Source organism: Scatophagus argus, chromosome 4 (genome assembly GCF_020382885.2).
Source record: "Scatophagus argus isolate fScaArg1 chromosome 4, fScaArg1.pri, whole genome shotgun sequence".
Classification (NCBI taxonomy): Eukaryota; Metazoa; Chordata; class Actinopteri; family Scatophagidae; genus Scatophagus; species Scatophagus argus.
In genome coordinates this window covers 18,727,423-18,755,030 of record NC_058496.1, presented here as the reverse complement: position 1 = coordinate 18,755,030, position 27,608 = coordinate 18,727,423, and the positions used below count along the sequence as shown (strand labels likewise).

The window sequence follows — 27,608 nt, the reverse complement described above, 5'->3', positions numbered from 1 at the left end:
AAGAGGACAAATAAAATAAAAGTCTTTGTTGTCATTTGATATATAAATAATAAACAATAATAAATAAAATAGTTTGTATAGGGGCAAGTAAAAACCTGTTAACTGTCTGAGTAGTTTATGGAAGTTATAAGTAATGCATATACAATTGAAAGCTTAGTCATTTAAATAACAACACACAATGGACTTTATTGCACTACAAGCATTGTCCTGCGGAATTGGTCCTGACATTGAAATTACAAGTCATCAAACTTACTTTGAGAAAACTAAGTCTGTTTTGAGAGGAAAAATGAACCACACACAATACATTACACATCTTTTCCACTAAGATTATCATTTTAGATGGTCAGTTGTCAATTTAACTGTCTGTCTCAATCAGCTTTCATTCTCTGACCTCATACTGCCATACCTTCACCATTACCTTTGTGCTTGAGGCAGCATCCTGTTCTCCTGCTAATAAAGTAATATTCAGAGTACAAGGTGCAATTTAAAATAATGGTCTGATTTAGTCAGAATAGTAGTATATGCTAACCAGAAGGTCATTATCACCATTTTCATGTTTGCGATCTTTATGCTAAATTATGCTAGCTTCAAATTCAGTGCATAAACCTGAATGCTGCAATGTGCGATGGATGTTTTTCATGTTGTTTATCAGCACTGGTAACACAATGGTAAAACAAAGTCAAAACAAAAAGTAACTGGATACCAGGCTGACAGTGTTTTACAGCACTTTCTGGCTGAGGTCATGTTGGACTGATACACCTGAAATGCACTTCTACATGACTGTATCAAGGAGAGAACTTTTAAGATTGGGCATCAGCAAAAACAAGGTCTAAGTTGTTAAAGTTAACCAAATGTTAAAACGCTAACAATCCAAAAAGTCATTGTGGCCATCGTAGTATATTGATGCTAGCATTTACCCCCAAGCGGCTGCCAGCATGGCTGTGAATATCTTGTTCTTGTTTATGAAAATGTTGCATGTCTTGTGTTACAACTTACTAACAGCAGCCCAACATGGTGTGGTTGGCTGGTCTGTGTGTGCCTATGCGTGTGTTACTTAGATTTAATCACCAACTGCTCTTTACCTTGGGGTGTGTGAAGTCTGCTGCTGCTGTATTCCTGTGACAGCTGCTCACCTTGAGCCTACTTACAAATTAGCAGTTGTGAGAGAATAATGAGTGAAGATCGCAGGGGAAACAGCGAATGAGAAACAGAGCAAACTTCTCAAACCCAACACCTGAGTCCACAGTGAGCAGTGTGGATGTGAATAGATCAGCCTTGAGCTTTTTATTTACCGTAGCTTTTTGTCTGCAGTTGACCAGGTCATTATGCACTTTACATTTTTTTGTTTTATTTGTGCTTCAGATTTCACGATCTCTTTTCTCAGTTTCTCAGTCAGTCTCAATTTTTTTTAATTCTTTGGAAGTTTTCTGTTGACTGATAAGGCTTTGCATTTTTATAGTGGTGTTATCTGATGTCTCCCATTGTTGAACCATACAGAAAGTATCCTGCTTTAGCCATTGCAGCCTTTTTCCCTCTAAAGTGGGAGGATTGACTCAGTAGAGTGGCATGCAAAGCGATTGTCTTTGAGCTAACATTTTCCAGAGAGAACATTGAAATCTCTGGCTGAAAGACAGAATTAAATAATTCCTGGGCGACACAGTGGTGCAGCAAGAGGTTTCCAGGTTCAAATCCCTGTCTAGATCCTTTTGTGTGGAGTCTGCATGTTCTCTGAAGTGGTTTCTTTCTGCTCTGGCTTTTGCTGATTGAAACATTTATGTTCCTCAGCAGTAGAGATGCTTCGGCCAGTTTTCGCGTTCAGACCGGAAAGACCCAGACTGGTCAGTCTCCCGTATTTCTGATTTTAAGCCAGTCCATGTTACACATGCACCACTTGTCGTATGTACAGTACATCCACAAAGTATTCACACCGCTTTGCTTTTTGCTTTTGTTATGTTACAGTCTCTTTCCAAATTGGATTAAATTAAAGTTCTCCCACAAAAATCTACACAAAATACCTTTTAATGACAAAGTGAAACAAGTTTGCTTGAATCTTTTGCAAATTTATTAAAAATAAAAAAACAAAAAATATAACATGTACATAAGTATTCCCACCCCTTGTCATGACACTCAAAACTGAACTCAGTTACATCCTGTTTCCATTAATCAGCCTTCAGAGGTTTCTACAACTTGAGTGGAATCCACCTGAGGTAAATTCAATTGATTGGGCATGATTTGGAAAGGCACACACCAGTCTATATAAGCCCTCACAGTTGACAGTGCATGTCAGAGCACAAACCAAGCCATGATGCCAAAGGAATTGTCACAGTGGCCTCCATAATCCTTAAGTGGAAGAAGTTTGGAAGCACCAGGACTCTTTCTAGAGCTGGCTGCCCAACTAAACTGAGAAGGACCTTAGTCAGGGAGGTGACCAAGAACCCAATGGTCACTCTGACAGAGCTCCAGTGTTGCTCTGTGGAGAGGGGAGAACCTTCAAGAAGGACAACCATTTCTGCAGCCCTCCACCAATCAGGCCTGTATGTTTGAGTGGCCTGACAGAAGGCAACCTCAGTAAAATGAAAGCTCACCTGGAGTTTGCCAAAAGGCACCTGAAGGACTCTCAGACCACGAGAAACTAAATTCTCTGGTCTGATGGAACAAAGTTTGAGCTCTTTGGCATGAATGACAAGCGTCATGTCTGGAGGAAACCAGGCACTGCTCATCAGCTGGTCAATACCATTCCTACTGTGAAGCATGGTGGTGGTAGCACCATGCTGTGGGGATGTTTTGCAGCAGCAGGAACTGGGAGACTAGTAAGGGTTGAAGGAAAGATGACTGCAGCAATGTACAGAGACATTCTTGCTGACAACCTGCTCCAGAGTGCACTGGACCTCAGACTGGGGCGAAGGTTTATCTTCCAACAGGACAACGACCCTAAGCATACAGCCAACATCACCAAGGAGTGGCTTCAGGACAACTCTGTGAATGTCCTTGAGTGGCCCAGCCAGAGCCCAGACTTGAACTCTATTGAGCATCTCTGGAGAGATCTGAAAATGGCTTTGCACCAACGTTCTTCATCCCACCTGATGGAGCTTGAGAGGTTCTGCATTGAAGAGTGGGAGAAACTGCCCAAAAATAAGTGTGCCAAGCTTATAGGATCATACTCAAAAAGGCCGTAATTGCTGCCAAAGGGGCTTCAGCACAGTATTGATCACAGGGTGTGAATACTTATGTACACGTTATATTTTTGTTTTTTATTTTTAGTAAATTTACAAAAGAATTCAAGCAAACTTGTTTCACTTTGTCATTATGGGGTATTTTGTGTACAATTTTGAGTGAAAAAATGAATTTAATCCATTTTGGAAAGAGACCGTAACATAACAAAATATGCAAAAAGCAAAGCGGTGTGAATACTTTTTGGATGCACTGTACAGTGGTGCAGGCAGTAGCTCGCAGCCACATGATAACAAGTTCTTCACCGTGAGTGAAGAAGACAAAAGCGAAGCAAAAGCAGCTAAAGCTAAAGCTAGCTAGAGCTCAGTGACAAGCACAAGCCAGCAGCCTCTCCTATCTTTCCTTGGTATGAGCAGTGGAAGGACCAAAGCAATTATACAGGAAATTATGGAATTCACAACCCTGTTTGATTTGCCGTGCTCTATAGTTGAGAATAGTGTTACCAGAGTAGTGTGGCTCCGTTAAGAAATGGAGCAGTACATATGTGAGTGAGTGAAAGGGCGAGCAGCAAGTGATGGCATGTGTGCAGCAAAGCAGAAGTGTACACAGGGTTAGGCATAAGTTTTAGTTCACTGTAAATAACCAGTGCAAGTCACAGTCAGTCAGTGAATAAATGCTATGACTTCTCCAGACCAAGCAGAGCTCCCGCATGCTGTTTCACCGCTGTTTGTAAAATAAAGCGGTTAGCTCCAAGTTAGCTTCAGCCCAGAAAAGGTTAACAAGAGGCTTCAGAAATTTCATAAATTAACTCAGCCCTGGTGAATTTATAATATATAACATACTGTAAAATAATAGTAACTGACATTTGTTTTGTTATATAAATCTGTTGCACCTGCTTTTGTTAAGTAAAGCAAAATGTGGCAGAAAAGTAGATTTTTGTTTGCTCATGCTGTCAATAATGGTTTTTAGAAAGAAAAATCGAAATCTGCAAAAATTGGTATGTCAGGTCAAAAAAATCGGAAATCATTCAAGGAAACTGCAGTCAGTGAAGGGAGTGATTGAAACAGAGCCTGATGCCAAACTGAAGTTTTCATATATTCTTGATTAAAAGTTTTTGTTCAGTTCATAGCTAAACTGCTAAAGGCCAAACACAATTTTGCATTCTACCAAACAATTATTATGGATTAATTTTTCTCATATTTACAGATGGATATAATTTATTAAGAATGTCTGTCTTTGTTATTTTGGGTGTTGCTCAACTATTGAATTTCTTGAATGTTGTTTTGAAAAGTCAACCTCTGTGAAAGATATAACTTTAAATTTAAGTTTGAAGGTGGAAGTTGGAATGGTTATGAAGAGATTTTAGAGGAGTTGAAAATTTACACACAAAAAAGGAAATATATAAAGAAATCTTTCAGGAACATTGATCAGAAGAGCCAACAGGCAATTGTTTAGGGCCCAGCGCAAAACTATTTCTCATTAGACCTGATAGTGAGAAATAATGAGGACCCTTAGGACACTATTTGATTGAGATTATACTTTGCTTTCTAACAATCCTGATTGCAGTCTGATGATGTACAGCACAGACAGTGACCTTTTGCTAGCTGCTGTCTTTGCCATGTGTCAGTGACAGCCATTAAGCATGCCATCTGTGACCAGTGGTTCAGAACAGAGGCATCCCCACGCTATCCAAAAGAGGGGGTGACACAGTCATCAATCGTACTACCCAGGAAATTACTGAGGAGCCTCCTCCCACCTTATGTGAGACAGACACGTTGGAAAATAAAAATCCTTTTTTTTGGTTGTGGCTGATCGAGTTTTTTTTTTTTTTTTTGCTGACATCCATTATTTTTTATCATTATCATCACTGAAAATTTCAGGTACTAATTTAGAGCTTCTTATGGGTCTTGTTTGAGTATAAAAGCCTGAAACTGTATTTTAACAACACTTATATATCCCGAATTTATACAAATAGTTGGACACACCATCAGATGAGACTGTTAATAGGAAAGACTTGCACTTGTCCAAATGATCCATATTCCAGCTGAAATCAAGGAAGTGCTAGCTTTGGACTGAGCTGGCTTTCTCCCCTAAATAGTCATTTAAAGCACTTCTATTGTACAGGCACCCAGATCTGTCACAAATAGAAAATGTCAGGAAGATAAATCCAGGGCAGCTGGAGGCACACACTATTGATTTCTACATAAGTAACGTCAGTGGACTGGCCGGGTTCCTCTGTTGATCTGCCTGCCTCTGGGGACACACTGTTGTTCCAGCTTGCTGTCAGCCAGTGTACAGTTGCAAAAATTCTAGTCTGCCTAGCATTTTCTTCCTCATTCACCCCAAACACCAAAGACCCATGCAGGTGCTGCTGGTAGGAAAAAAGAAAAAAAAAAAAACACTGCTGAGAATTTACAATTTATGAGGGCCTCATAAATTCTGTTGTTTTCTCCTTTGAATGGACAATGTTCATCATTATTTTGGGTCCACACAAGCTCTATTCAAAACCCATGATTAACATATTAAAAATGCATCATCATCAGTCTCAAATGTTGAAAAGCTCTACGTAAGCCATTTTTCTGAATTTCAAATTAACTTTCTGAACATGCAAGAATTTCCTCTGACAGTTTAAATGAATGTTTAATGTTGCTCCCACGAGCTCTACCGGCAGCTACTGTATTACACATAGCCTCTTTGAGCTGACAAATAACCCTCCTTTGCCCTTTAACTCAGGCACAGTAGTGTTAATGTGAGTATTTTCAGTGACCTATATAGCATGCTCATCTGCACGCATTTTCGGTTGAATATTAGTGTTGTAATGTGTTGCAATTCCTGCTCAGTTTCTATTTTAGAGCTCAGGCAGCCTGAATGAATGTTAATTTGTCATTAGTGTTTTTATATGAGCACAGTCACATGCATTTCCCTATTCATCCACATGGTTTCTCTAAGCATTATTTCCACATTCATTCCTGTTTCCAATTGTCTGTGCTGTGAGCGCAATAGCTGCCATGAATATCACTTCCTGCAACATCTGCAGCTTAATGTGGAGATGTACATGTATTTTCTCTACAGAGAAGTCATTTGGAGAAATGTAGACCTAAAATGTTTATATTTTAATCTGACCTTGATTCCAAGTCTTCTCATTCAACTGATTCTATTATTTGATGCCTCTAAATGTCTCAGTCTGTTAACAGTGAATCAACAGTTGAAGTGCATGACTCATAGCAGTAACATTTAAAGGTTCCCTGCTGTTCAGACTATCTGTTGGACTGCCTCAGCATTTGGACCGTTTTACATTTTGATACACTGTCACCGCAGGGACTTTGCTGACATTCTGTTGCAGCAACTCACTTCATAAAGTTGTTTTGTCACTAGGAATTGGTGTAATGGTACAGGAAGCAGCAGCATAGAATGAAATCTTTGACAGGCTATTGGAGGTTTCAGACACTTTTAGTGCATGAATGAATGAGTGACATAAATGAGCAAACAATGAGGTAGATGTTATTCATGTATTCCTTTGATTTCGGAATGAAAATGCCCTTTTGTCCACACCAGCAGCATGGCATTAAGGGGAAGACAGTGAATTAACCCCTTGTTTCAGACAATTTTGACAAATGTTTGGTAAAAAAAATGAATGTACCCCTCAACTGTATTAACTTTATTGATTCCCTGTCCTTCCATGTAGCACCATCATCATATGTTAAATATAATGTGTCCAGTGCTTTGGTGTATGGCTAAATACTTGGAAAACTACTAAAGTAATTCTCATGTGCCTCAAATGTCCTTTGTGTTTAAAAATTGCTAATTTGCAAATGTTACCATGCTAATACCACAGTTTACCTGCTAAACATCATCATTGTGAGTGTATTAGCATGCTGACCTTAGTATTCATCTCGTAGTAATGATAGCCTGAGTATAACCTCACAGAGCTGCTGGCTGTAGTCTGTAATTAGTAAGAATTATAGCTGTACGTTTAGGTGCTTAACATTCAAATAGCTGTTGCTTATTAGGGGTGGGTAATCTTGCCAGAAATTAATATCACAATTTATTTAATTGCAATCATGATCCCCTATCTAAATTATAATCTTATTTCTTAGCTTTTAAATGTCTTGTAGCCAGACTTGAAATAATTTATGGATTTCTCCATTTGCATCACTGAAACACAAGAATGCATTTTGTTTTGTTTTTTTTTTTGGCAAAAACTTCTCATCCACCTCTAGCTATAACTCACATTACATTATCTGCACTAATTCCAAGACAAGCTTCTGTCCATCACTCTGTTAGTTTATTCTGATGGCATGGATCTGCGAGTCAGTTTGGAAACTCAAGTAAGAGGACGGTAACTATCATGGTCACTACAATTCACCTGGAAAGCAGATTGTGGGACACCCTTGGTTTTCATTCACAAAGAGAGCACACAACAAACCAAAGAGCAGCAATGCAACAACCTATTGTTTTTCACAGAACCTTCCCTTTCTGTTAGCTTCAGTGGCCCACTGCTTGTTCTTCCTAACTTCAGATGTTTCAGAGGAGCTCCGGTCCAGTGCAATATAATTGATACGGCCAGTAATGAAGCAGGCATGAAATGGTTTACAGGAATGCTTATCTCGTCAAAGGAGATTGAAGGTTTTACCAACACGATGTTTTTTGTTTTCGTTTCATCTCTTTCAATGTTTTTGAGGACATCAGACTATTCATTAACACTGACTCTCATATAGTCTTGTTCTTGTGGGATAAATGCACATTTACAACCAATGTTCTCAGTTCTAGAGAAGCAGAAGAACAAGCAGAAAAAAAAAATCTTTTACGGATTGCATCTGTACTTTCCAGGCATGTGCAACACTTTTCAAAATGACACAGCCTTGAATCTAACTTAACAGCATTTCAAATACCACCCTAATTTGAGAAACTGAAAAATGTTGCACCCTTGACAATCATTTACAACAGGCTCAGTAAATATCCTCCTCTGTAGTATTTTCTTATTTCTCAGCTTCACAGTCTAGTCTGGTCCAAAGGACAAAGAGGCTGCATTTGTGGTTCAGCTTTGTGGGACGTCAGCATTACAGACAGTGATAAATCTCAACTTTCAAAATTTTGTGTTAGCTTGCTGTCCGTGGCCTTAACAGTTTGCAGAGCTTCCTCCTCAGAGACAACAGAAGGAAGAACAGAAGAAAACGTTTCATTTCCTGGGTTGTACAGACAGGGTTTGTAGGCAGAGGAGAGGGTGTGAGTAGAAAGCCCAAAAGGGAGCAGCATTGTAGGAAGAGATAACTGCATGGATTCAGAGCACTTTGATCCCCTTTCCTCACAGATGCTGAAACGCCTCAGATTTATAACTCTGTTCGCGCTAAATAGGTCTACTTTGTACTGCTTCTCTGTCTGCATACAAATGCCACGCAAGAAGGGAATTTGGCTTTTAAACATATCTCAGCACTTTAAACTACTGCAAGCCAAATGACATGTTCTAATCCAGTACAAAAGGATTTTTAGTTTTTGTTTGCCCAATGAGTTAATCTTCACATAAATGCCCTCCTAAAGCACAAAACAGGGCAAATAAAAGAGTGGAATAAACAAATTTGAATGAGCTTTACATTAGCAGCTGACAAAGCCAACACGGTATCTACACAGAACAACATGAAGTCCTAGAAGTGTAGGATTCTGTAGGGCTGCTTTTTGCGTGAAAACCTCACCACACCTGTTTGTTTTTAACTGTTCATCAATAAAACCCAAATGCTACTCTGTGGTTTATGAAAAACGTTTGCTTTAGTGTAAAAAAATAAGGCTTATGTAAAGCTGTCTTTTGAAATGTAAGCTTTTTATTTAACAAGAGTGGTGTGCATCTCCCTGGAGACAAACACTAAGTGATTTGAATATGACTAATTACTGCCTCCACTGAAGGACTGGGGAACCTCTATCTGTAGCCACAGTCTGCAGATTGACTTTCTGTCCTGCACTGGGTTGGGCCCCCACGACAAACGCTTCTTCTTTGACATCCATCCATCCATTTTCTATACCGCTTATCCGTCAGGGTCGCGGGGGAGCTGGAGCCTATCCCAGCTGACTACGGGCGAGAGGCGGGGTTCACCCTCACCAGTCAATCGCAGGGCCAACACACAAAGACAGACAACCACACACTCTCGCACTCACACCTAGGGGCAATTTAGAGTAGCCAATTAACCTAATGTGCATGTTTTTGGTATTGTGGGAGGAAGCCGGAGAACCCGGAGAAAACCCACGCAGGCACAGGGAGAACATGCAAACTCCACATAGAAGGGCCCAGACCGGGATTCGAACCTGGAACCCTCTTGCTATGAGGCGACAGTGCTAACCACTGCACCACCGTGCCGCCCCCTTCTTTGACATGTGTGACATCCGGTCTCCCCAGCCACCTTCTGACTTTTCTCGTTATTCATACTACTTCACTGGAGTTGCACCTCCAGAAATGACACTAGAGCAGTACGTACATAGAGGTGTAGGGCCACTGACCAGGCCACTATATGTGGCTCATATTAAAGGTAAAGGAGAAAAAAAACCAAATAAAATTAACATTCTAAGTGGAAATTGGAGATGTGCTTACAGCAAAAAGTCAGCCACCATACTTCTTGTGAAAGATCCTATTGTTCAAACCAGGAATTTTTTTTATTCAGTAAAAAAAAAATGTTGTCTCTCAACAAATGTTTAATGGATTTCAGTGTTATCAGTTGAAATTTACCAAATTTTTGTCGTGGTTTCAGGATGATGATTCCTTCTGATCAGCCTTCTTTTCCTCTAGTGCCACGTGTTGGTAGGTGGTATGTGGAAACCATCCAATTTTGAGCACATCATTGCACAGGCAAACTCTGAATAGAAAGAAACTTTAATTAAAAATCAGCTGTAAAATACTTCACTCCTCTACCTCTCAAACCATTTATATAAAGGTAACATTAAATTTCATGCTGTGAGAACTGTATCGATTAAATGAAGCTGGAAAAAGTGATGGCATGCTGCAATGTAAGATTATGTGCTAGATTGTTTGGTACTATCCTCCTTTGTATAATCTGAACCAACAGGCAGAACGCTTCACCCTCACATTTGGTCAGCCATCAGAGAGATTATCAGGCCAATAAATTGCTGCAGTGTGTGTATACGCCTGTGTGTGTCCTCTGACTAACCAGCTACATGGCTACCATTACCATGGCATGTGTACTGTCTCCTTGACTTGATGATGATAAATCAAGACCATCAGGCCTGGATGATTCATACCCTGGTGTACTGATGATTCTCCCAAAAAATGTTCTCAGACATCAATGTCAAAAAACATGTATGACTTCAGGAAAAAGCTGCAATCCTCTCAGAGTGGTTTTTAGTGTGTTCTCACTGCTTTAGCACTGTGTCCAAAGCTCATGTATTCATTTTTGTGCAGCAAAATACGACAAATGTTTATCTCACTGACACTTAAACCTATAATATAGAGAAGCGAGGGCCTTTTCACAGAGTTTAAAGTGTCCTTTAAGCAGCAGGTGCCACACCGAGTCGACGCCATCTGCCTCTTGGTGATGGCTATGAGCCCTGCCTTCTGAACTGAGCTGAACCCTCAATCAAAGCACAGAGGGATGTTAAACAGTATGACTCTAATGATGCACTAAAGGGAGGAAAGGGTTTCATTCCTTTATGTGCCTGCTGGGTAATCTATGAGAGTGGAGAGCCATCCTGCAATAACGCAGCCTGTTATGAATGAGGAGTCTGCCACCTTGAAATGGTAAATACTTTAGGTAAAACTTGTGGGCTGCTAGGCTGGGACACTCTAACATACAAGCGGTTAGAATATTAAATCAGCGTGATTACATTTTGCTGGAGGAGGAAACTTGTACAGAAAGGTTGCTCTTATGATGATGAATAATTTTTGCTTTTGTCTTGTAATGATGCCCCTTTAACTCCTGAGTATTTGCAGAAAATTATTTGGCAGAGTTTCTCTTCTTTGCTTCTCATGTCCTCTTCGCTCTCAACTTTTGTCCATCTTTAGCTGAAGCCCAATGACCAACAAATCCTCTAATGGTGTACATTTTTCTTAAACTTATTTTATCTTAAAGATTTACTCCAGTCTCCAAAAAAGTTGTAGGAAGACTTACCGTGACAAACATACAGAAAATAATCACCCAGCTGTTCGGCTGTTCCCCTCAGCTCTACAGAACATTTTAGTCCCTTTCGGCTCATTGTTTTGGCTTTCCAGTCCACTGCTTCACGGCGTTGGTTCGCTTTCACAGCTTTTATCAGCCTCGTCTCCACCAGCAGGCAGCAAAACAGCTTTGTGTCTCTCTGGTGTTGGTGCTGAACAGGTAGTGCACAGGGGGTTTTTAAGCGTCCGCAGCTGGGATGGTATTATGTATTCAGAGGTTCACTGTTGGAGTTTTCTGGTTTTCTGTCCTACTCTTGTGAATACAATTTCTCAAGAAGGCCTTGAAGGAATTTCTTCAAACTAAGTACACATGTCCACTTGGACCCAGTGATGAACTGATTTGATTTTGGTGACCAAAGGTTAAAGGTCACCAAAGATGTTTTTAGCCATAACTAAACACTAATAAGAATTCATGTCTGTCCAGAATCATGTGAGTCTGAAAAGACATAGAAACTGCAACTGAACTGATGTGATGAGGCAAAGAACAGCAATGTGGTTGTTCTATTTTGTAAAGATTTCATCTTCTTCGAGTTTTTAAGTTCTTTCTTTCTGTTTCTGTCATACCTCTCTCTGCTCTGGTAGGTAATTGCCTGATTGTTATTGATGAAACCAAGAGCTGTGTAGTCTAAACAGTATATGTCAAACTGTCAACTGCAGTTTTCTTACAGACAAAGGAGTCTGTTTAGCCATGACATTTAGTAGGACAGATATAGGATGACTAGTCTGAGCCATTGGATTCAATTGCTGAAGTGTGTGGTGGATGCATACTGTGGTCTCTAAAAGCTACTTTCCTTTAAGAAAGGCAATACATGGAAAACTCCTCCTGGGCTTCTGTTCTGTAGCTGACCCCTGGCCTCTGTGCAAAGGGGACTAAGGATTAAATTAAGTCTGACAGTTTACATTGGTCCATTAGCTGGAGAGGTCACCCTATAACCACTAAGTCACAGATTCAAATCCTAAACGATAGCCCACTGCTGTGGATAAGAGCATCAAATATAGTACAAATGTAAACTCTCCCTCTGCCTCTCAGCTGTGACCCTCTGAAGGCTGAACTCACAGAATCAACAGAGAGCAAAATGCTGACAGTTAAGCTTCCAGAAATGTTGACTGGTGTAATGGAACATAATGGGACAACACTAAATGTTGACTTAGTGTGGTCCGAGCATTCGAGTGTTAAAACTGATTACGCTGATATTGCTGTTTTGTGTCGGGGAGTGCTCAGTACAACACGGCACTCGTTCAGGGTTAATGCTGTCATCCATGCATAAAGGCACAAGTGGGTAGCCATGAGGAGAGCGGGCTCTTTAATTCATTTGCCAAGTAGAATTTAGGTTTTCCTCTTCAGGCATTTAATGGAGATAACAGCTTGTTATTCAGAGGGATGCAGAAGCAGGGCCACAGTCATTGTTACATTGCGGCTGATCAGTGCTCATTAAAGCCCTTACATTATACTCTGTCGACTTGCTACAAATCCCCACTTGTGCCAACTTGTGTTTTCAGGCTGTGTTGACATGTCTTTAGTAGTCTGCATTCTCATTTTAAAAAATATTACTACTATAACTCACTTTAAAAAATATGTTATGTTATATTCACTACAAATTAAAGTTATTTTATCCTTAAGCAGAGTTTCCCCTGCATAGACAGTTTTACACGTGGCCTACTCGCTCAGTTTCCACGGAGAAAATTTGCCAAAAAGTGACTGTTTTGGCCAAAATAATGCAGTCTGTGCATCATCCTGTCATGTTGTCAGGAACTATCCTCCCTCTGGTCACCAAAAGAGAATTAAAATCACCATGAGCATGAACTTTGCAGGAACAGCAACCAGAAAAATTGTGTTCTCCAAATTTGATGTGAGTAGATAGCAGATAATTAAGTATTAAAGTGATATGTTAACTCTGTCAGTATTTCTAAGCTGTTCAGTATCTCTGTTGGCCTGCCTGTCTTGTAAACACTCCCAGGGCTGTGTTCTGTGACTTTGGGTCTGACAAAAGTAACAGTGAAATACAACTATTTAGTTTGAAAAATGCCAGCGGTAAATAAACTTATGTAAAGAAACTTTCCAGCAGCATCCTCTGTGACTCTCCACTCCAGACAACATATGGCCATGATGACACTCCTCATAGGCACATATTTTAAAACAAGACAATTATTGGCCAGTCTCTCAGTCAAGATTTAGTTCCAGCTCTGCTTTGCTGAAGGGGTAGGGGAGGTGCTAGATCATCAGGCGCTACAAGCACAGACTCAGCTGAGGCACAGCACATCACATAAAGCTGCAGCCTTAGCCCATAGGCGTATGTTTACATTGTCTAGCCAAAGCTAATTGTGTTATATTGAACAGACTGGACTAATTACCCATCAGCAGAGTCAAAGCTCTATCAGTACTTTACATGCAAAGATTCATAGCAGTGGCTTATTTTGTGTGGTGCTTAAACTCCCAACAAGAAGCTGTTTTTGTATATCAAATTTTGTTTTATGTTTTAGTGAACTTTTAAAAAAAGTGAGTTATATGCTTCCTCGCTACTTAGAAGTAGACATGCTTAAATTTATTTGGTCTGATAAATCAATAAATAACTCTAATAACTGTTGAACCAGTAAAACCCCTTCAGAACCTCAGTTTTGTTGTTGTTGTTTTCCTTCAGAGGCGTCCCCCAGTCCTGTAAAGAGCTCCCCAGAAACGTCTCCCTTGACCTCCCTGCGACAGCGCCGCGACTCGGACCGCTACTGCCAGCTATGCAACGCCTGGTTCAACAACCCTGGCATGGCTCAGCAACATTATGATGGCAAAAAGCACAAGAAGAACGCTGCTAGGGCAGACCTCCTGGAGCAACTGGGCAAGACCCTGGATATGGGAGAGATGAAAGGTACGGAGCACTGCTGAAGCCGTGAAACAAATTACTCATTATTTTTATACCAAACGCTATAAACTTTCAACACATTGCCAATCAGTCCATTAAATCAGTCATGTTTTTTTTTGTTTGTTTGTTTTGTTTGGCAGTATGGGGCTCCAAATTAGTGCATGGGTTGTCAGTAAGCCTCCTCTGTGTTTTATAACAAACATTCATGACATTCTGATGTTGATTCTTTGCCAAACTCTTTGGGCCTTTGGGACACCTGTCTCTGCTATGTCCCAGTGCCAGACCTATACTGCACAATGGCCAAGGGAACAGCAATGGCAAACTGTTGAGCAATGATATAGTGTCCTATTGACCCCAGGGCTTCTCATTAACAGTATAATGTACCTCAGTGGACAGGAAGGTGACCTGGTGGTCGAGGCAACATCCGTTAATAGAGCAATCTTCATCAGACTGAGGCTGAAGCAAGTTGAAGTGTCCTTGAATAGGACCTTGATACCCTGCAACCTCCTTGGGTGCTGTTCATTGACCGACCCAGGCGCCTGACCTGCTTCTGTTTTATCACAAGATAGAGAGTGCACAGAGTATAATCCATTCTATGCAAACCTAAATTGATTTGCCATCTATTTAGTGACACTGAACCAAAACAGTGAAGTTGTGGGGTGAAGAGCCAAAACAACGAGGTAAAAGACCCCACAATGTCAATGTCACAGTGTCAAAATGTGATCTCTGAGGGTTGTTCAAAATTAGACTTCTTTTGTGTTGTGAATTCATTGTTCATTTTTAAAATAAATATGTTATTCAGTCATTTATGAAATGATGAATGCAGGTTTTTATATTTTTCTTGTATCGCTCAGTCACTATCAGAGAACAGCTAGAAATGTATGTAAATGTCTAAATGGTAGCTCTTTAAATTACATATTACTCTAGCCAATAATTGGACTATTGGTTTACATTTGGAAGGAAATCCGATCATTCGTAAGTCTAGAATACAATGGCAGCACCTCCTGGCTGGAGCTGCCAGCTTGACTCCTTCTGCAGTCCACCAGGCTGTCACAAGTTGTTAATTTTACAGAGGAGGAGGAAAGAACGCTCTTGCTTATCCTCTCCCAGTCACAATATGTCAATAACAATTACACAATATTATTCCAGTTGGTGGAGGGCCGGCTGCCAGAAGAGCAGATGGAGCCCAGAGGTGTTGTAAAGGGCACTGACGCGTGGCCGCACCGAATGGAAGAAACAAGTCCTCACAGCTGATTGGACACGGGCCTCAAACTACAGCCCTGATTGGTTTTTTTATGCCTATAGTTGCAGTGTGACTGGTTGAGGGCAAATTGAGTGGAGTGCAGTCAGTTCAGCTTGTCACGTTGGCTACTGAGGTTTTGTAGACATGATGACATTTCTAGGTACAGTACATTTGGCCCATAGTTTTGCAATATCATTACTCAGTATTATAGTTCAATAGAGTATAGTTTTTCTATTTTTGCAATTATAATAAACAAATGATCAACATTCAAATATTTTACAACCCACTTAAATGGATTCCCAACACAGTTGCCCAGTGTTTTATTTTTACTTTTTACACAAAACTGGGGTGTACCTGAATACAAATACAACATTTAGATATGCACAGTACTGTGCCCTGAACTGATAGGCTTCTAGGCCCTGTGGAACATCCTGCTGAACACAATACTGGATTGTACAAAATAAATAAATGTATTGTTGAATTACTGTCGATTTTATCCTAAAGTAATGAGCACTAATCTGCAGACAGGTTATGATTTTGCACCAAATGCTTCTCTTCACCCCTCCACTCTAACTGAAAGCCATCAGTATCTCTGGCTTCATCTCCTTCTCACTGTGCCTGTTTGACTGTGTGTTAGGAGAAGACGGATTCACCAACATCAACACAGTCATTATGGGGAGTCTGAAAATGTCAGCATGCTAGCTGCACTGTTCAGCACTTGGGCTAATGACTATTTCTCTCTGGCGATTATCAATTAGTAATGAAGTGGCAAATCATCCTATCAGGCAAAACCAGAACTGAGGGCCTGTGGAGAGGCGAATGGGACCTCAGCAAGCGTAGCGGGCGGCCAGGGAGTCAGGCCAGATAAGGGAGGCAGAGGAGATGCTGCAGTAGGAGGACTGGGAGCATATCATTTTTCATTTCATCTTTCTCCTCTCCTTTTGGTCTCTTCCTTTTGCCTGTCCTCTGCTCACCATTCCCTCTATCTGGCCTGCAGCACGTCCTCATGCACTTCTCAACTTGCTGAGGAAATGTGCATTCTGACTCTGAAGATTGCCATGTGCTGAAATATTCAACAGCTCCCATAAAGGAGTAGGTGCCGTCATCCAACCATGACTATGCTGTTGTTGTGTACGCAGCACTGTGCAGCTGTGGAAAGTTGCTGGCAAAGAAACACAGAGAACGGGAGTGAATGCATGGGTGGGTCAGTGGGTCAGCACTCCACTGTTCCTGTGTTTGATTTGTAGAGACGAAGACCTTTCAGCGGTCTAAGCTCTGACTGTTAAGATATAATAATAAAAAGAGAAGAAAACTTTGTTGTTTAAAAGGAGCAGCATATTGTAAAATTGATGTAATCTTTTACCTGTGCTCTTTCAAATGACTAATTTGACTAATTTTGACTAATTTGACAAATGACACATTTCACTGCCAATAGTTTTAGAGTTTGTGAAGTGTTCAGTACACAAGAGTATTATTTCTGATGCTCTTTCTGTTCAAAACTTGATGATAAGGTGTTTCATTTACAGGGACAGGGAGGACTGTAACATTTGTAGACTTGTTAATGGAATGGAAAATTAATATGCAGTTGCTTACCCATTAAAACACTAATGTGGACAGATTGCTTAAGCACTTTTCCCTGGTTATCAGAGCAGAAGTGATGTTGTCTTTCCTCAAAGATAATTTTTAGTTTTGTCAAGTCAATTCAGTTTTATTTAAGTCGCCCAATCTCAATGAAACTATTGAGCTGAGTACTTACAGTTCATGTTTTGTCCTGATGACAAGAATGCTAATTTTCTGATATTCACTGTATCTTTCTAACTCTCAATCTCACAAGTGCTTCACATTTATGTGATTGAATAAATCACGTATTGGGTTTATACTGAACCCCAAATCTGTCCTGCAATGTTAAGAGGAGAAAAGACACATTTGGAATGAAGTGTCATTTTAAACCAGTGTCTTATTCTGACACAGGCCTGTGCAATGAGGGTACATGGTGCCATAGATGACTGCAATTATCTAAAGCTAAAGGAATACTGAGAGATGATTGCTGCTTAATTTTCTTTATTGCATGGGACTCGTAGAGGAGGCTGAAACATGAGACAAAGACTCTTATCCTCCTACATTCTGTGTCCATGCAGCAGCTTGATGAAACTGCAGCCTCTGCATCTGTTCTGCTTCAATAGAGGGAGTGTCTGACTGAAAAACCATCTCAGGTTCACCCTGATACCTGACAGTGAGAGACAACCAGGCAATAAAAAGCCTGACAGCAGGCAGGTCGGTTCAGATAAATGTAAACCACAAGTTCACTGAAAGGGTCAGAGTGTCAGCCAACTACTTTTTACATCAAGGGTTCTTGTTTAATGTTGTCTTCATGGTTTTAACCTTGTTGTTGGTCTAAAGCTCAACTGTGTGGTGTTGAGTGCGATTTTTGGAGGAGATGTTATTGAAATTCTGTCCCATTTTTGCTATGAGGGAATAGTGAGCTTCTCTTTGTTTTCACAGCCTCGTTGGTCTCTGACTGTATAGCGACAACTGACTTACTTTAATGATCGTTAAATGTATGTGACAGCTCAAAGAAAACGTTGCTGGATGTTAAAACAGTACTAAAGCACTGATGTAGTTCCACAAAGTGACCACTTTATGTCACATTTATAAAGATATTTCACTGCTAGTATACATAACATTACTCTCTTCAGTTTCTTTTCATTTAGGTTATGTTGTTTGTACTTGTATACAGGTCTGGTACAGCTGATGTGAATATTCATGAAAGTACAGGATCCACTGCTGCTTCATTTAAGGTTGAGCATGATTTGAACATGATAAGGGTAACATCTTCCACCAGCAGCAGCTGCTTAATCAATCAGTGTTTACTTTCTTAAACAGACTTCATCGTGGAACATGAATTATAAACAACAGAACGCTGCAGACTGTTTACTGCAAATTAAGCTTAATTTTTTTACTGAATACCTCCAAGAATAAAACATATCCTTGTGTTGTTTACAACATTTGCACTTTGTGATGTATTTTTAATGTATAGCAGAGCACTCAGACAGTTGGTATGTGAAGTTATTCTAAAGGGTATTCAGTATTGTAGCAGTATATTTACAATCCAAAAAAGTTGCAGTGTGTAAAATGTAAGTTAAAAACAGAATACAGTCATTAGAGAATGAACTGTTTTTACTGAAAACAGTTTTACAAGGTGTTCCTGAGCCCATGTAGTAATATTCTTTATACACTCATGCTAAGCAGTGAACCTCTTTGCTGTGCCACAGCTGGTGTTTTCACATTGCTATGGCTGTAAAAAGAACAGTCCGCCATACTTCATGTCTGCTCTTTGTCTGGTGTGGTTCTAGTTAGAAGAGGGCCTGAAGATGCTTCCCGCCTGACCAACATGTATTCACTACGTACTGCTCCTGGTGAGACAACTCCTCTCAAGTGCAGGGAGAGAACTCTTCACATGGATATGCAGGATGTAATCATGTCGAGAGTAGTTTTATTTTTAAAAAGTGTGTAACCAATACATTTTACACTTACAGTACAGCACATTGATTTCTTGGCAAGAACCACCCTTCTGATCTTTCAGTTGTCAATGCTTCAGTAGGGAATGATGCCATCTCCCAGTGTCTCTCATTAACTGAAATTAAGTCGCTGTGAAGTCTGCTTTGAAACATCTGAAACACCCTTTACGCCAGTCTCCCTGTCTTTACCACACTGACAGATACCTTGTTTTGATAAATAAATAAATTTAATCACAGCTAGTAGAGGCATCAAATCTGTTTCAAAAAAGTACACAGAAAAATAGGACTGGGACAAAGAACAATGAAGCAAAAAAGCTGAGAAATAACACTGTGCAGCCAGTTGGCTCAAGTCAAAGTCCTCATGTGGATTATTATTAACAACCACTGACACAAGAGAAGTTCATTAGGTCTTGCACAATTTTTTCCAATGCTAAGAGTGCATGATTAATCTTGAGAGGGGATAGAGTGGTGTATTCTAGGCAATGGTGTATTGTTCTTTCTCAGCACAGTGTGAGAAGGATTGTAGGAGTTGTGTGAAAACTTGTAGCTATAGTGTGAAAAATTCATAGTTAATGTTGAATTGAGACAAAAACATATAATATAACTGTAGGCAGTAGGTTTCCAGTGAGTTTGATGAAAAGTGTTTTGAACCTTTTATGTATTTTTCAATGTATATTTTAATAGAAATATAAGAGATATTTTCCACCTCTATCTCAAGGAAATTCAATCGAACGCAACTGGACTTAGTTATTTGTATTTGAAGACGTTTCACCTCTCATCCAAGAGGCTTCAGAGGCTTCACTGGGACTAGGACTGGGACTAGTCCCAGTCAAGCGAGCATGAGCTGATGAAGAGACTAGGATCATGTCTGCATTCTGTATTCAGTAGCATACACAAGTATTTTATTTTAGGTATTTCAGTAATATGCAGTGAAAAGGTGTTTGTCAAGGAGTTTTAACCACTGTGGTTTGATCACACAGATACATGATTAGTGATGTAGTTCAGTAGTGTGTGGATGCATAGGAATACTGTTTTAACCTGGCTGATCTGATTTGGCCTCTAGGTGCCATGAAAGAGAAATGAGTCAAACAAACTCTCTGAACTCTACTGTCAATCATTTTCTCTGGTCAACGCCCTCTTTTTTATTATATTGGTGAGTGAGATTCTTTTGATTCCTCATGTAGCTGTAACTGTTAAATTTAGTCTGCAGTCTAGCCCGTCAAACACCCTGCCAAATAAATTGTGTTTTTCCAGACTCCATCAGACCTGTTAATCGGAGGTGTGTTTCTGGCAGACGTGATTTGGTATGCTGTCTTCTGCTTCCTCAGCTCCTTTGAATTCCTTCTATAGAGCTTTCAAATTGTAGCTCTCAAGCTGTAGCTCTTGGCTGTGTGTTGTATTTGCCATACCCCAAACCTAAAATAGGCCTATTAATGCCAGACATTGGCAAATTACAACAAAATGATCAAGGTCTTTTTCACCAGTCTGTGCCTGTGTACACTAACTGGTTCAATTTAAACACTAGATTGGACCAGCAGGAGACCAGCCATTTGTTTCTGGCTAGGGCCTGCTGTCATCACAGATATTAGATCTCTGCTTCTTGCCCATTCCCAAACTGTGGAGAATTTCAGACACCCGTCCTATCTATGATTTAGTGAGCATGCCTGTTTTATTGCTTCAAGGGACTGAATAACACTTTTGAGTGATCATTCTGAAAGTCCATTTCACAAAGCAGTTCATTACAATATATCCCAGAGTTGCACACATTTTTTTCATATGGATTCAGATTTGGTATATGCTCTTTCAGCCAGGGTGTCATGCTGCAGACAGAGAGGGAGTGAGCTAAACTTGCACCATATGAGTGGGGCAGATGGGTGCTGGTTAATTTAGCATGAACTCTGGACCTGCACCACCTTTTTGCTGCTCATAAACAGACCACACCACCATGTTCCCTCCTAAAGGCTCAGGCAATAGGTCTCAATTAGCAGGGAGACAACTAGAGATTTACTGCTCAGCAGCAAATAAAATAACTCAACTCAGCACCAATCTGTGGCTTATTGGTGAGTGAATGTAGAGGCCAGTGTGCCAGATATAGACTAGCTAGCCGTTACCATGTTCTGAGTTTTCTGTGACATTGAATTGAACTTTTCATTGGTGCTTATAATGTGAAGGAGACTTTTATTGTTTATGGATGTTTATGAATCGGTATTTTTATTACTTGATACTTCAATTTTCAGATGCTGAATTAGAAATGTAAACATGAGGGGGATTATTTTCATTAAGATGCTGTAGACTGGTTTCTGTTGGAAGAGTCAAATACATCTTTGACTGGATGTTTTGATACTACTGAGTTATTTTTGTTGATACCTTTTAAGCATTGAGTACTTTAAATACCGAAAACCACATAGCTTCAGTAAGAAGGAGGGTTTGAGCTCAGGTACTAGCTGCTAACGTGCATTTATTTTTTTTTAATCCTATGATGGCACCCACACACCAATGGAATGGTTTATGTGACTTACATCAACATGTTTTGTGCCAGTTACTCAACTATACTCTAAGTACAATTGCAGTAAATTAAATATATTAAATTATAATATGTATTTATGTTTCTAGTACACTGACTAAATAGTTATCTATTGTATTATTGTTTCTGTAGTTTCTGTGACTTTCAGATAAAATCAAGATAGAAGACATCAGATTGGTTTTTCCTCTGCATCAGCTGCACAACCTGTTACTGTGACTTTACACAATTCTAGCTTTACCCAAATAAATGAGATTGCAAAAGCACATTTTTCTTTTAGTGCTTTCTCTCCTGAGCTGCCTCCTTTTTTCTCTTTTAACCAAAACAAACGAGTCTCCAATGAATCACAGGTGATGCCTCAAAAAGTAGGAAGTATGTGATCGAGGGGAAGCACTGCAAAGGCTCAAAGGCTCCCGTTGCTTCATCGCTCATGCGTGGCAGCGCCATGAGGGAAGAGCCGCAGGTGGCTGGCAGTGATGGATACTGGGGCCGCTGTATAATCATTCACCCTTTCAAAAATTATTTGAGAGGCAAGCTGTCAAAGGGCCACTGCACAGCAGACCCTCCCTGCCTGCTGCAGAACTTTAATGTCAGCTCATGACCGTGTCTGGGGACAACCGCGCAAAATTGAAATCTCAATCGTGGTGGTGGTCGACTGACAGAGTGGTTATTGTACAGCTTGTCAGGAGGAAAGTGAAAGGGAGAGATTTGCTTCTCCTTCCCGGAGGAATATTGCCCTCCATCAAAATGTGAGAAGGAAACAGCTGACATCAACTTCTGAGAAGTTAGTTGTTAGGAAATGGCAAAACTTGCCACTATCCTGAAAGAAGAAAATAACTTTCTAACATTCCACAGCTCATTCTTCGGTTGATGATTTAGAGTAAACGATCACGCATGGAGGGAAACTTGATTGAAGAGGTTATGGAAATGTGATTCAATGAGTGCAGGGCCACATTTATTTTCTCTTGGCTTTTGCTTTGAGGCATATTTATGGAGGAGTTAACTCGATTGTGAGAGCAAGGCAATGAAGATGGCTATTTTTCATAGCACAATAAGATTAGTACAACATGACAGCGATTACACAGGGTGCTCATAATTTGCAGCAACAGGGCGCTGACTCAGTACCATAACCACGGAAACTGAGGACATTGTTGATGTACAATTTTAAACAAATTAGACAGCTTATTAAATTTGTTGATTCCAAATAAATCCTCAAGGTCTCAGGTACTGCATGTGTTGTGTTGATTCTTTTTCTCAACTCTTTCTGTCAATTTTCAATTCAATTCAATTCAGTTTATTTATATAGCGCCAATTCACAACAAAAGTTATCTCATGACACTTTCCAATTTGAGCAGGTCTAGACTAAACTCTTTAATTAAATTGTAATACAGAGAGAGCCCAACATTCCCCCTTGAGCAAGCACTTGGCGACAGTGGCGAGGAAAAACTGTCACTTCTCTCTTACTTTAAACAAGACTAAAGTAAAGGAATTATTTATTTTCATTAACTACCGGATGGTTTGCTATTTTGTACAGATCCCCATAGTACAAAGTATAGTGTAGTATAAATGACGAATCAGCTTTATTGGCAGTATATATATTTTTACATACACACACTAAATTTTTTCTCTGCATTTAATGAACACACATGCAACACCCAATAAATTACATGCATTTTTCTCCTTAATCACTCCACCACACACAAATTTTTCCTGCTTGTACGGTTGGGAAATCTAACCTAAACCTAACTAAAATAAGTGATTGCATAAATAGTCTCACCCTTCAAATCAGTATTTAGTCACCCAGTCACAGCACTGAGTCTGAATGGTTAGGTCTCAGTCAGGTTTGCACGTCTGGACACTACAGTTTGGCTCCATTCTTCTTTACAAAGCTGCTCGAGCTCTGTCAGATTGCACAGGGATCAGGCATGAACAGCCCTTTTCAAGGAATGAGGTCTGGGCCATTCCAGAACATTCACCTTGTTAGCCATTTCTGTGTAGTTTTCACTGCTTCAGGTCATTGTCTTGCTGTCACTTTACCCTTTTCAGCAGTGGCTTTCTCTCATAAAGTTTTGCCTGGTGAAGAACTTGGGCTTTACCTTCCATCCCTTAATGATGGATTTAACTGAACTCCAGGCGATGTTCAGTGACTTGGAAAGTTTTTTTATATCCATTCCCTGACTTATATTTTTCAATAACATTTTCTTTGAGTTGCTTGGACTGTTCTTTTGTCTTCGTGGTGTAACTGTAGCCAGGAATACTGATGAACCAGTGACTGGACCTTCTAGAAACAGCTTTCTGGAAGGTCACACTCAGGTAGTCTGCATTTCACTAACCATGTGCTTACTAGCACCAACTGACTGGAACTCTGCTGAATTAGGTCGGTTTAAAAGCTGAATATTTATTGTTTATCATTATTACTATATACATGTTTATTTATTTATATAATCAGCACTGCCAGCTATTGTTGGCAAATTGTGAAAGATGTGTTCAAGTACATGACAACATGTATATATAAACACTTATTAATCTTAAAAATGTTGAAGCATGAAGTGTGTAAAGCACTAGCTTTTAGATTCAGCTGTGAAATTTATTTCCCTGGGATTTGAAATGCATGACATTTCATTGTCTGCCCGGTTCTAATGGATTTTTTCCACTCCATCACCAGCAGCCTCTATCAGCTAAGCAATTTTGAAAACACACAGAAATACTCACCTACAGTAAGATTGAAATGTATCTGCATGGAGAAATGTTTTTGCAGGAGGACTGTCTAGGTTTTGATGGATTCCATATTGATTGTGTGCGAGAGAGTGAAAATCTATTATTGTATAATTATGTGGAAATGTCAGATTATTTTTATTTACATTCTTCAAAAACTGTGTGAGTTTTTGAGGTCCATTTGTGTTCATTTATGATGCGTTTCTGTTCAATTCCAGGTCTGAAACGGAGCTATACCTGTGAAATCTGCAACGTCACACTGAACTCAGTGGCGCAGTACCATGCACATCTGCAGGGCTCAAAGCACCAAAACAAGTGAGTGGATCATGCTAATGTTCACTGCAGAAGCAGAGCTGATGTTCATTTTTAAGTATTCATGCTGCAGTGCTAAATGCTACACTTCATTTATGGCACAAAATATGTTGGAATCCCAAGTTTCATCCTTTGCATTTTAGATTTTAGTTCATTACACATTATACGATGATAGTATTGTAGAGAGTTGCATCACTGAGTAAGATGGACTCATTTTGCTGAGGGCATCTTGTGATTTTTTTTTCTCTATTTACTTTTGTAATGATAAGGAAACATTTTCTGATTCAGGTCAATCCCACATCATCACACAGGGGGAATTTCATTTGGTCCATTGCTCCAGCAATGAAAACACATAAAATCCACAGTATAAACAAACAGAATGAAAAATAGGACCACAAGGTCATGATATTGAAACACATTAGATTATGCTTAGACAGAATAACACAGTAAAGTAATCAACAGTCAATACAAATCTGTAAAGTCAATGAATTTCTCGTCTTTACACTGCAGCGACCTGGTGGCTGCAGCGCCTGAAGGAGACAATCTAAAGCAGAAAATCAACAAGCTCCTAAGAGTCCAGCAGACAAGTGATAAAACAAAACACATTTAAAAATGCTGCACACAGCTTGTTCCCTGCTAGTCACAACAGGTATCTCCAATAATTACCAGGATGAAGCTTTTGGAAATTCAAGCATCATTAATCAAATCAGCAAACTTTTCCACACAAATGAGACTGCTACCAAAGTGAACTCTGGCTTTTACTTGACCTTCTGTTCAGTCCGTATCTGTGTCACAAAACACAACATAAACAACAACAAACTAGAAATTGTTGTTTTCATTTTAAAATGTACAGTGATATATTCTATTCTTAATGTTGCTGAAGCAGTTCCAGCTGAGTAAAAACCTGTTTGACAAAATAGAAATTATGACTGCATCGAATAGATACACACACATTAACATTTTGGGGGGGGGTATGTAACACATATAGATTAAGTTACATCTGATCTTTGGAATATTCATTATCACAATAACCAATAAACTACCAGCTTCATTATCAAATCGTCCGACTGCACAGGATATTCTTCCCACCAACCTGAATTAGTTGTAACACCTCAAAGCAAAAGATTGCTCCCACTTTCATCGGTACACAGGAAAAAAATGCAAAAATGACAATTTCAGGTTTTGCAAGAGTGCTGTATATGATGTGCTTTAACATTTTCTTTGCTGATAGATGTGACTAGCTCCCATTTTAGCTTACCATTTTTGTGTGGATTAAACAGTCTTTATAGGTTCTGGTAGGTATTTTATTTTTTTAATGCACGGAGCTGGGCCTAACTGTTCGGCAGTCTTCTCGGTTTGGTGGGCACCTATAGTTCTCTTTAGATGAGATACTTATGAGATAAGAGTTATACTACTTTTCTCCTTTTTCCAAGGTTAATTTAAAAAATCCTCAAACACAAAGTGTTTTGATTGAGAGTGTTTTAACACTAGTTAACAAGCAAGCAGAAAGCTAAAATAAATATATACATGGCTGAAACACAAAGAAAAAAAAATCATTGACAATTCCATCATGAATTTATGGATCCACGTTTAAAGCTGGAGATTAGCCACAGCCACTACTTTTTCTCTGCAAATTCTGTGAAGCGCTATTGGCGTGATAAAGGCAATGCAGGAAGCAAAAAGGCCCAGATTTTGACTGAGGCTGGATACTTCACTTATTTTTCTGAACCAAGTGAAGTAAGGGACAATGCCCATGAGGTCTCCATATGTTTTGCAATATCTTATTCACATCCTATAAGTAACATAATTTATGACGTGTACATACTAATATTATTATGTTAACTTCCTTATTTTAAGCAAAACCATGATTTTTTTGCCCACACTTAACCAAGTAGTTTTTGTCCTAAACTAAATTACAACTGTTTGACCATGTTAATAACAATCTGTGGATATTCTCATTTATCCAGGTCATGGCCATCTCAAAGAGAATGAATCAAATGCAACTGGACTTGGTTATATGTTTTTGAAGATTTTGCATCTCATCCAAGTTGCTTCATTAGCTCACACTCATCAAGACAGACTCATAAAGCTTCATGAAGTCATTAAGACTTGACTAGGCTAGTCTGTCTTGATGAGAATGAACTGATGAAGCCTCTTGGATGAGAAGTGAAACATCTTCAAAGACATATAATAAACTGTCTAAGTTATAATATGTCTTAAAATAGGGAATGTTTGTCAGCAAACTCTATTTAAAGGTCTAACTGGATATTGCATATTTATTATTGTTAATGTGACACTAGAGCTATTCACATGAAAAAGTGACATGAGCTGGGCAAGAGCAGCATCAGAGTTTTAAGCTTAGGGCCACTGACCAAGCTGTTCTATTTGATGAGCTGGGAGTGAGGGCACGGGTAACTGCACTCTGAAGTAGACAGCTGAATAGTGAATTTAGAGCCGTGGACAGGTAGTTTTATTGGAACTAGTTAGATGTCCATTATCAGGAATTAATGGATATCCTTTCAGAATTCAGAATTCAGAATTCAGAATTGAATGTTCTCCCAGACCATAGTATAATGCTGAATAATTCTAGATGAGTTCAGTGTTGAGTTAACTTCTGCCTTTGGCCGTGGTCAAAAGACAGGAAGAGTCAAGAGAAAACAGCTAGCTTCCACTGATATGATGTTCACTGATTTCAGGATGATGTCCTTCAAACATGTACAACATGTGAACCATTTTGCCTCTGATTTGTTTACCCTGTGAACTCAAACCACAGTCCTGTATGTGCTTATTCATTCTTTTATTTTAATGTCTTTTCTTCTTTTTTGAGTTTTTTTGCACCAATTACTTGAACTAAAGCAGTGTCAGAAGGAACAAGAAGACCGCCAACAGCGTGGGGTTTAGTGTGGTCCCTCAGCAGTAGGTGTGAATTGATGGGGCTTAACTGGTACATGTCCTGGAATTAATTCCCGCTGTTGGCCAGTTTCTGGCTGCACACATCCATGGGGATGCTGGCATCAGGAGAAGTGACATGCCGTTTAACAGCCCCGTGCTTTAGTCATGGATGTCTGCACTGTCTTGTTGAAGCCACCGCGTTTCCATGCAAATCCTGTCATACTGT

At 39.6% G+C, this 27,608-nt stretch overlaps 1 protein-coding gene across 4 annotated transcripts in view; it reads left to right on the top strand.

Annotated features, from left to right (window-relative positions):
• The window catches only part of zmat4a (zinc finger, matrin-type 4a), a 115,641-nt gene that overhangs the window by 66,680 nt on the left and 21,353 nt on the right, over positions 1 to 27,608 (top strand). For 3 of the 4 annotated variants that reach the window (XM_046386200.1, XM_046386198.1, XM_046386201.1), the window contains 2 exons: positions 13,966 to 14,187; positions 24,397 to 24,493. In XM_046386200.1, the coding sequence (XP_046242156.1) occupies positions 13,966 to 14,187; positions 24,397 to 24,493 (319 nt within the window). Of the gene's footprint in view, positions 1 to 13,965; positions 14,188 to 15,330; positions 16,343 to 24,396; positions 24,494 to 27,608 lie in introns of those variants that run through there. The other variant, XM_046386199.1, reaches the window with a different exon arrangement.